Source organism: Oryzias melastigma, linkage group LG22 (assembly GCF_002922805.2).
Source record: "Oryzias melastigma strain HK-1 linkage group LG22, ASM292280v2, whole genome shotgun sequence".
In the NCBI taxonomy this organism is placed as follows: Eukaryota; Metazoa; Chordata; class Actinopteri; order Beloniformes; family Adrianichthyidae; genus Oryzias; species Oryzias melastigma.
The window spans coordinates 10,589,313-10,599,577 of record NC_050533.1 but is presented as its reverse complement, the minus strand read 5'-3'; the positions used below and the strand labels follow the sequence as shown (position 1 = coordinate 10,599,577).

General features: G+C 38.4%; 1 protein-coding gene across 3 annotated transcripts in view; it reads left to right on the top strand.

Moving 5' to 3' along the window:
- Positions 1 to 10,265, top strand: part of LOC112150987 (brain-enriched guanylate kinase-associated protein) — a 56,383-nt gene that overhangs the window by 23,083 nt on the left and 23,035 nt on the right. For all 3 annotated transcript variants that reach the window (XM_024279674.2, XM_024279832.2, XM_024279592.2), the window contains one exon: positions 453 to 519. In XM_024279674.2, coding sequence (XP_024135442.1) covers positions 453 to 519 — 67 coding nt within the window. The remainder of the gene's footprint in view (positions 1 to 452; positions 520 to 10,265) is intronic.

Here is a 10,265-nt window from a genome sequence, read left to right as displayed (position 1 = left end):
CAAACTGCTCACTTTTCCCTCAGAATGACTGACTGTTCCTTTTAATGCCTGCAGCTTTTATTACAGTTATTTGCACTCCGCTCTTCCAGGGTCTCTCAGTCATTTTTAATCATTCTCCTTCATAAAGTTTTTGTTTTACGGTTTGTTTCTCCTGTCGTTTGGACTCTCGGTGGGCGATCTGTGAGGTTAATGAAGCCATAAATGATGGTTTATAGATGCTTTCTAAGCTTCAGAGCCAATGAAAATATGTTGTACTTCGCTGAGAGGTGAAGCCATGAAATGAAACGAAGAAACGAGTTTTATTTATTCAAAGTTAATGCAAAAATTTTCACAAACATGTTTACAAAATCACTGTGAGATTTAATTTTAGAGATTCTTGAGAAAACTTTAAAAAATATGTAAAACTTTTGGGTTTTTTTCTGTAGATTGAAGTTGTGTTCATCTCTTTGTAGGATCCAAAGCAGCTATGCAGCTATTCAAAGGATCAACCAGGATCTGGAGGAAAAGATGTGCAGAGCGGTAAGAAGCCTCCACTGCAGATTTAACAGCACAAAACAGAAACGAATACAACAAAGAACACAACCTACTCACAAGAACAGCTTGTTCTGTGAAGACTTTGTACAAAGAAACATTATTGGAGCGTTGTTGGGGTGAGTGAGGGTCAGCACTGCTATGTCTGAGGCCATGGTTCTTGACCGGAGAAAGGTAGTTTGTCCTCTCGGTGGGTGGAGTGCTCCTGCATCAGATGGTAGAGTTTAAGTATCTTAAGATTGTGCTCATGAATGAGGGAAGATCGGAGTTTGAGATCGGCAGGCGGATTGGAGCGGCGTCTGCTGTACCAGTGTGCTGTGGTGAAGAGAGAGCTGAGCCAGAAAGCAAAGCTCTCAATTTACCGCTCGATCTTCATTCCAGTACTCACCTATGCTCATGAGCTCTGGGTCATGACCGAAAGAACAGATCCTAAATACAAGCGGCTGAAATGAGTTTCCCCTGGAGGATGGCTGGGTGCTTCCTTAGAGATAGTGTGAGAACGTCCCGGGGTCCCCCGGAGGAGTTGGAGGGAGTAACCTGGGGGACGGAAGTCTGGACATGTTGCTTAGACTGCTGTCCCCATGACCTGGACCTGGATGAGCCGAGAAGATGGATGGATTCATTTTGGGGTGACATCATAGTAATTTATTACTCTTTATTTCCAGTTATGAAAAAAAATCTTTTTTTTTCAGGTTTTTGCATTCAAGTAGATAATAAAAAAAAAGGTTTTTGGAGCCAAAGTGGTTTAATGCATGTTTACATCAGTTGGTTAAGTGGTGCAGAAATAATATTTTTTTCATATTTCTTGATTTACTTTCATTGAAAGTATACATTGAAAATTATATATATATATATGGATGATGAAAAATAAAAAAAAATACCCATAACTCGAGATAGGAATCACTGAGTACCTCTCGTACGATCCAATACATGACTCACGATATCAATGATATCGCTAAACTGCGATAATTGGTCAAAATCATCCCTAATAACTCAAATTATATAGAACAACACATATCTTTGGGAAACTATATCCCCAAAATATTTTAGCTTGAACACAATCATAATAAACACATTTTGTCTAATTTTGTGCAACAAATAATATACACTTTTGTGCAAATCATTAATACTATGTCGTTTTCAAGCATTGACACCAATTGAATTTGAATTATCTGTAAAATTCACTGTTAATAGTAAACATGAACAGCAGTGCCACTATTTGGTGCAAAATTGTTGTAAACCACAGAACAAAAATGAAATAATTCAAGTAGCTGCCAGTCTCGTTGGTGCTCATTGCAGTCAGTCTTGCAACATGTGCCTCCTATCTACCTCTGAAAGAATGAGTCACCAAAGGATGACAGCAAAATCAGTTTTGTTATCCTTTGGCATTTTGTTTCTTCCTAGGCTACATTCACATATCCCAAAATGCCACCGCGCGGCAACCAAAATGCAAGGATTTCCTGCAAAATTGGCAGGTGGTCGGGAGGCAGCAGTGGCATTTTTACAAACTGTGTGGTGGCCACGGAGGTTTAAAGAAAAAGTAAAAAATGTATGGCGACCAAACGTTTTTTCTCTAAAAGTTGACACCTGTCAGTGGCACATTTTGAGGTCAGTGACAGGCAGGAAGGACGGCATCGTGAAATCAAGCGATAGCTTCGCGGCCACAGCTTGCAGACCTGAAAACTGCAGATTTTGCAGATACTTCCCCAATGCAGTTATATTTGTGACCTTAGCATTAATCAAACAGGTTTACTCTGTTTTTTTATTCTTACACTAAGAGGGTAAATCTTCTCTTTTCTGTTTCAACCTTGTTTTTCTTAATCCAAAGGAAAAAAAAAGTGCTGGTTGCCGTGTGACCACACTACCAGCCTGTACTGAAGTTAGCATCTGCTTGTACAGACATTAACAAGAGCTGCACCTCATTCTGTCTTCAACCTCAGAGCCCTCGCTAAGACTCTGATAAAAGATGCATGAGGAGGGGCTTCATCTTTTATTTATGTGTTATGATCTGCACTCATTCCTCCCATAAGTTGTTTCCATGTACAATGAGAATGTTGGTGTGCCTCACAAACACTCGACCCGTCTGGTACGTGCCTTCACCCACAGCTTGACTCGGGGTCGTTTAGTGGAGAACATGAAGTCCTGCAGCTACCATGAACCCTTTCTCATAGAATCACAACTGCTCTTCCTTCCCTCTTGGATAGTAAGACTTATGCAAATCTGAGAAGAAAAAGGTTATTTTCTAGGTAGCAGCAGCTTCATCAGATCTTCACTTTAGTCTTCTGCTAAAATCTTTATGCTAAAAATTCAAATTTGGGGTAAAATATGACAAAAACCTCAAGCAATAAATGAAGAATATACCCCTTTTCTCACTATAAATCTAGGGGAAAAAACGTAATATATAAAGGTTAACATAGTAGTTAAACTTTATTAGGTTTAGAATAATAAAAACCCACATTTATAAAGAATGTCGGCTTATAAACAAAACACCCCATAAACAAACTAACTTTTATTAAAGCTGCAATTTTTGCAGTCTGGTGGGGAATAAATGCATGACTTGTTTTTTTTTTTTGTCTCGACAAAGTGTTGCTTTAAAGAGATAAATAATAAACTATGCTCCAGAAAACAGTTTTAAAATGCACTAACTAGCTAATAATAATGTATTTTTGCTTTACTCCCATGACAGGAAGTTTTATTTTCAGTTAAATATAAAATAATTGCTTTTTTACACTTTAAAGTCACTTTTCGATCTATTGTAAAAACGTTCCCAGCGTTTTTTTTTTTTCTTTTAGCTATGATTATCAAAATGAAAAATCCAAAAATTAGAAATCAGCTGTGAGTTGTGGGAAGGACTGTTGCTTACAGCCCCCCACAACCACAACTTAACATTAGCGGTGCAACAAAAATGATGGACAATTTCGGAGCCATCCAGCCGTTTTGAGTCAGATTCCTGCTCAGACGAGGAAAAGACATACATGGATCTGTTTGTCTGTAAGTGTATGGATCAGGATGGAGAGGAGCAGGTAGTTTGCCATTAGGGGTGAAAGAAAATATCGATTCAGTGAAATATCGCAATACTTCATTCAGCAACACTTTCATTGACTTTAAATGCTGCCAAAGTGATATTTATTTAATTACTCATTAAAAAAAAAAACTCAGGTTCAGTGTCTTACTTTTGCTTTGCCACTTAAACCCCCGACCACTAGTTGGCAGCTCACTGACCCTCTTTGATCAGCTCTACAGTGCACCAAAACAACACAAGAACCAGCTTATGTGAACCTGATGTGAACTCTGAAGCTGAGTCCGAATTCCCTTTCACTCACTATATAGTGCGTTCCCCATTTTCTAGTGCTGTCCGAATCTACTAATTCCAAAATCGAGAGCACTAGAAATTTCCCAGAAGTCTTTGTGAAAAACTAGCGTACATCGATGCTCACTAGATTAGCAAATATAGACCACAATGCATTGCGGTTGAATAATTTTAAACAAAAACCGTGTTTAAATGTAATTTTTGAATAAACCATCTGCATTTTCACCATCAGAACTCAGTGGAGTCATAAACATCGGAAAATGTTCGTATTGATTCAATTTTGACTTCGTGAAATCTTTGACATTATATCCAGCGATTAAAAAAAACAAACAAAAGAAAAGTAGTGACCGAATTGCCATTAAAATCCAGGGCACTACAAAGGCCCGGAATTCAGAAACAACCTGAGCCTCATAGTTGTTGTTGTTACGTAGCGAAATGAGACGTACAACTGAACCGAAAATCTGTGCCAAGTTGGTACTTCTACCGTATAAAAACGTGGATTTTGGTGCTTCGTGGGAAATATTGTCTCTGGTACTGTCTTGGGATATATCATGATATGTATTGTATCGTGCCATGAGTATCGTGATTCGTATCGTATTTAAAGACTCTAGTAAAAACACAACCCCTACTTGCAAGCCAATTAAACCAATTAAAAGCCATAAAAAAATATTTATACTCTATTTTAAGCTTAATTTTCTTCATATTTGTCCTCCATCATGAGAAAAATGCGATAAGAACATGTTAAAAACAACAAAAGCATGACTCAGTGGAGTTGGTCTTTAAAAGAATGAGTAACATCTGAGGCATCGCCAGTGACGCTTAAACACAAAATCTGTAACTTTTCAACACGATCAACAAAATTCCAGTAGAATCTGCTGGAATTACGTTGATCATGTTCACGGTTGAAAAGTTACGATAAATCAAAGAACATAAAGACTTTATTTCCGGTGTTAAAAAGAAAATCTTAGATGAAGCTTGAAACTATGAATATCTGAAAAAGAGTCATAAAAATGACGAATGCACATGCTTCGGATTCTCATCTACAGCACTTGTAGCATGTGACATAATGGTACATGATGATTTAGGAAGAACTGATCATTTCGGAGCACCGACCGCACGCGCTCGCCCTGTTCTCTTTGTGGTCTAAGAAATGAGAGACCCACTGTAATCGATTTGAGCTCACCTGTTCGGCCGCAGAACTACTCTCATCTCTCTCAGAGCAATTACACAATCAAAGACCGGGCGCACAATCAATGTCCAAAGTAATTGCTCTTAGCTGTCGCGCAACCCTGTTGGAAAACTATTACAGCTAACTGCTGTTCTGGTCACCTCAGCAGCAGCTGTCCAATCGCGTCAGGCGGAGAGTCTTCCTGAGCATTTCCTCAGATCCCCTTTGAGACGTAAGCCCTTCATTTTTAAGTAGAAGATCTGGATCTGACAGTGATGAACCTGAGTGATAACCCCAAGAGAAAGTGGTGTGATGAAAGTCTGCATTAGAGTCAAAGCAGATTTGTTCTCATGACCAATTACACTCAAGAAAAAGTGTGTAAAATTGTTTTATTTGACTTGAAATAGACTTTTCCTGAATGCCAAACATTCTTGACCACCTAGTTCTATTGCAAAAGGACAAAAAAGAGGACGGACTGGAGAAACTGAGGCCAGAGAACAGCACGGAAATGAATGAGACACAAGGAATAGATCGAGCGTGTCTACCACATGGGGAACTTGGTGTTTTGTTTCAACCACACAGGTGAACGGGCTGAAAGAAAAAAACTCCTAATTGATTTTTGAGAATAATCATTTTTTCACCATGTTGAAAAAACATCAAAATTACCAGACAACAATTAACAAAAGGCCAGGAGAGTCAACATCTGCAGTAAACTTACATCTCCTCACGTGTGTTTAAGAAAAACTCTGTTCTTATAAGGCTAAAGCCTAATCGCTCCACGCGGCGGCCTAAATTTATGTTTTTAGCAATTTTGGTGGAGGTTTTAAGAAAACGTTACACATTTACATTGGCCAAACGATTTTTTTTTTTTTCGAGCCCTCTCCGCGTCGTCTTTCGGGCGTCCCCAACTCGTTGTTTTTTGGCGTGCTGGCAGTTCCCATTAAATCAAGGGTCCCCAGAACGGTCAGACTGCCTTCTTGAACTCAGTGCCATCAACTCTCATCAACCAAACTGTAAAGGGAGAGAATACTTTAGAAGAGGAAAATAAGGTGAAGGTGGAGATGGCCCTATAGTACACTTTTATCAAGAAGAATAAGCAAAAATTGATGTTTTAGACCACAAATGGTTACTTTAAAAAATATTTTCTTAAAGATTTTGGAAAATTTGTGTCTGTGAGCAAATAAAGATGTATGTTTAGGTCGAACGAGAATTAGCATTAGCCATCCTATGGGAAATCTCATTAAACGTTAGCATCAAGCTAGCAAATTTCAGCTTTATGTGTCATATCAATCTCTATTTTCATGGACCGAATATTGATCTATTAAGCTTAGATCGATTAATCCATTTTTATCAACCCAGCCCGACTAAATAGCTCTAAGATCAGGCAACCAGCTCAAAATATTTCAGTACAGACAACATTTTGAGACAAATTTTATGTTGATTTATTAATTTACAAAAAGATGCTCAGGATGTATTCCACCTTCGGCCAAAAGTAGCCGAGACCGTCTTTGGCAACCCCATGACCTTATAGCGGCTTAAGAGAATGAGTGGATGGAAATGATTCATAGATTTTATGACATAAACTAAACTTATTTTGTACTTTATAATTCAATTTGTGCAACGTAATAAAAGGCTTTTTGTGTTTATTTTGAACTTTGGAGTCATTAGAAAGTCCAAGAGTCTTTACTGACATTTAAAATAAATCATTTCTTTTATCTACCTCAGTTGCAGCAAACCTTTTTCTGCCTGCTGACATGGAGGAAGAGCTTAGCTTCATGAATTGGCTCATATTTATACATAAAAAAAGACATAATTAAATGCAGCTTTAATGCAAAGATAAATTGTAATATAATTTATCAGAGGAGTTCTGCCTTCGATGCAGGCGAGCATCTCAGGAAACAGTCAGCTGTGTTTTACCAAACATAGTGTAACAGTATCTATGATTAAGATAACCTTCAAGCAGCATCAGATGGCTTCTTTAAGTAGATTCCGCTCTGGAGAACGTTTGCCGTGAACCAGAGAGCCGTTGCAGTAAAAACACTGGACGTAAATAAGCAATTTAGAAAGACTACAGTACACGTTCAGAAGGCGGCCTTTAATAGGGGGATTTATAGGGCGGTACTTGGTGCCTTTTATTGGTGATTGTCCAGCGTAATCCTTATTGCTTTGTCATACACGGATAGAATAAAAGCCCACAGTGTCCCATCATCATTGACCAATTTTTCATCATTACAGAGCTCACAGACAGCAGTACATTAAAGCCCGGGTGCAGCAACTCATTCTTCTTCATGGCGGGAGACAGTGCAGGACTTTTATTTCTCCCCCTCCCACGTCCTTTTTTTTGTTTTTGAGGCAGGGCCTCATTTGGATTGCCATTTCTTTTGATGTCGCGCCACGTGTTACACAATGACATTTCAAGCAGAGTGTCCCCTTGTTGTAGACAGCCCCGGCTGGAAGACAGTGACAAAGACGGCTTCAGTGCGTTCAGAGCGGTAATTAAAGGTTCTGAGGGGACCCGAAAAGGGGAAGGTCAGATATATAAAAAAAAAAAAGGAAGGAATGAAATAAATTGAGCAAAAGCAAAGCAGACAATTATAAAACCTTGAAGAACTGAAGTTTTTTAAACACCCACTTTGATAAAACTTGTGTTTTTAGTGTTTTTAACATGTTCTTGTGACAGTATTCCCATGATGGAGGTAATATTTTAAGAAAATTAAGGTTAAAATTGTATTTCTGATTATTTTTTAGAAGAAGATAAAAAAAATGCTTTTGGAAAAAGATTGTAGCTGTGACGCATGTATGACACAAGCACCCTGCTCTGCTCCATTCCGATGCTCACAAATAGATCCATGAACGTCTTTGTTTTTCTCATTTGAGCTGCCATCTGACTCAAAATCATACAGCTGGATAGCTCCAATATTATTCGCCATTTTTGTTGCACTGCTAATGTTATTTTGGGGGTGTGAGGGGCTGTAAGCTAGCGGGAGAGCATGTAAATTAAGGGATGATGGGAAATGAAGGCAGGCTTACTCCACAACAATGGTCCCACCCAAAACTAAAAGCTAAACATTTCTTGAACAACTGCAGAAACTATGTCTTAGAAAACAACACTTTGGCCAAAAATTGCACAATCATGATTAAAGAGCACTAAAAATGATTTTACTGGAGATGACTGGAGTTGAACTTTAAAGGGTAACCAGACACTAAATAAACTGTTTTTGTCTGTTGACCTCTAGAAATGGGGCTTGAAAAGTGCTGTCTAATGCCATATTTTTAACAATTTAAAATAAACTTGTTTAATTCCTGAAATTACAGTCTAAAACAGTGTGTGTACTGCCCCCTACAGGCCAAAGCAAGGTATTACAGTTGAATTTTCGGATTGGTCAACTGCTATAAGTTCTACAGAAGTTTCACGTCATGTTCTGGAGCTCCAGTATAAAAGCCCCGCCCATCTTTAATTCTGTAACAGTCGATTGCTATCGTGTTAGCGTTAGCATGGCTGGTTGGTGTTTTGCCTTCGGTTGTCAAAAATCTACTGGGTTGCACAACTTTCTGGTGGACTTGGAAGTTAGACAACAGTAGTTTAGTGTAATTGGCATTGAATCCAGTGAACGCCCTCCTGGAGATGCTTTTGCAATGAACGTTTCACTCGGGAGTGTATGCTTGATATATTAGCTATGATGCTAGCATCATTCTACCACTGGGACCCCTTCAGTCTGGACTCAGAAGGGGGTGGAGGAGAAAAATCCTCATCCTCCACAGAAAGCTCTATGAAGATACTGGCTTCAATTTGCTTGGTACCACTCTCCATATTGAAAGCGCAGAGTGACCTCAAGCTAACCTCACTTTAACACATCCAAACCACACCTCCCCTGCTCAGCCCGCCCCTTTTTTTTTTTTTTTGCATTTTTCAAATCTAAACTGATAGTGGAGTCAGCTTCCAACTGTCCTGTTGTGTTACCCTTTAAAGATGGATGCCTCTAAATACACAATGCTTTAGTTTTTTGTGTCTACAAGTATGCATTATTATAATTAAAAAAAAAAGTCTATGGCTTCTGCAGTTCCAGCCTGGTACTAGTTGTAGATTGATGCCTTGGTGAATTAAGAGTTCAAATTAATCTTGGAGCCCCTTCTGAGTCGGAGCTGGTGCAAGCAGAAAGACATATTTGCATACAATTGTTATTCATGCAAGCTTTTTATCTGTGGTGCCCAAAATAAATTACACCGACTTTAGAATAAATTAAACTTCAAAGATTCCAACAAAAACACTGGTTCTGCAAACAGTATTTAACAACAAATATGAAAAACACAAACATTTGTAATAGTATTGTGCGCATCGTGGCTTAGCCTTGTATTATATTCTTGTCCTATTTTCCATACAAATCCATGCTGGAGGACCCTCTGCTTATGTTAAGGAGCTGTCTGCGGTCCGGAAAAACCTCGGTCGGACTCTTAATAAGAGTTGTCAGGAATTAACCAACAGCCACCTTGGCACTGGCAGGTCAATCAAGCCGAAATCAAGCTTACTTAATAATTTCTTTAATGAATAATGTCATCTTCATTAAGAATGTCACCGCTAAATATTCATGCTGTGAAATAATTACTGAAGGAGCTGCTTAAAACTGTCTTTTACTGTTCGATCGTGATAGTAATTCAATGCTAACTTTTATATAGGATTCACAGAGAGCTTTAGTTGCATCATCAGGATCCATTTAAAAATATTTCCTGCAGGATTCTGCAATAACAGATCTGAACGGCACAAAACACGAAAGGTTGGGGTTTTAAAAGGAGCTCCCAGCTGCTGATAATCAGCCATACAAGAGTCTCTGATTAGCATCATGTGGATGTGAAAAGACGCCTCGTGTTCCTGTTTGTTTGAGTTTGTGTTTACCTCATTTCAGGATCTGTACAAATGAGACATATTTAGACAAAAGAAAAGCTCTAAATTGAAAAAAAAAAAATTGATGTAAACTTCTTTTAGCAAAAAATTGCTCTTTGGTTGCAGAATGAAAAGATCTGTTGTGGTGACCGGAGGTTTTTCAAACCCAGAGCCAATTATGAGTCACTTATTTGTGTTGCAACCAGCAGTTCTTACTAATGAAAAAGAAAAATAAATAAATAAAATGAAGCCTTTTCAGGTCTGGCATGTTTACCATCATAAAAGGTGTTTGATCATTAAAAGCCTTGGTAATAATTGTGTGAGGAGGTCTTTTGTGTTTGTTTTTACTCAGAGCCTCTTTTTTCAGTTACGCAATA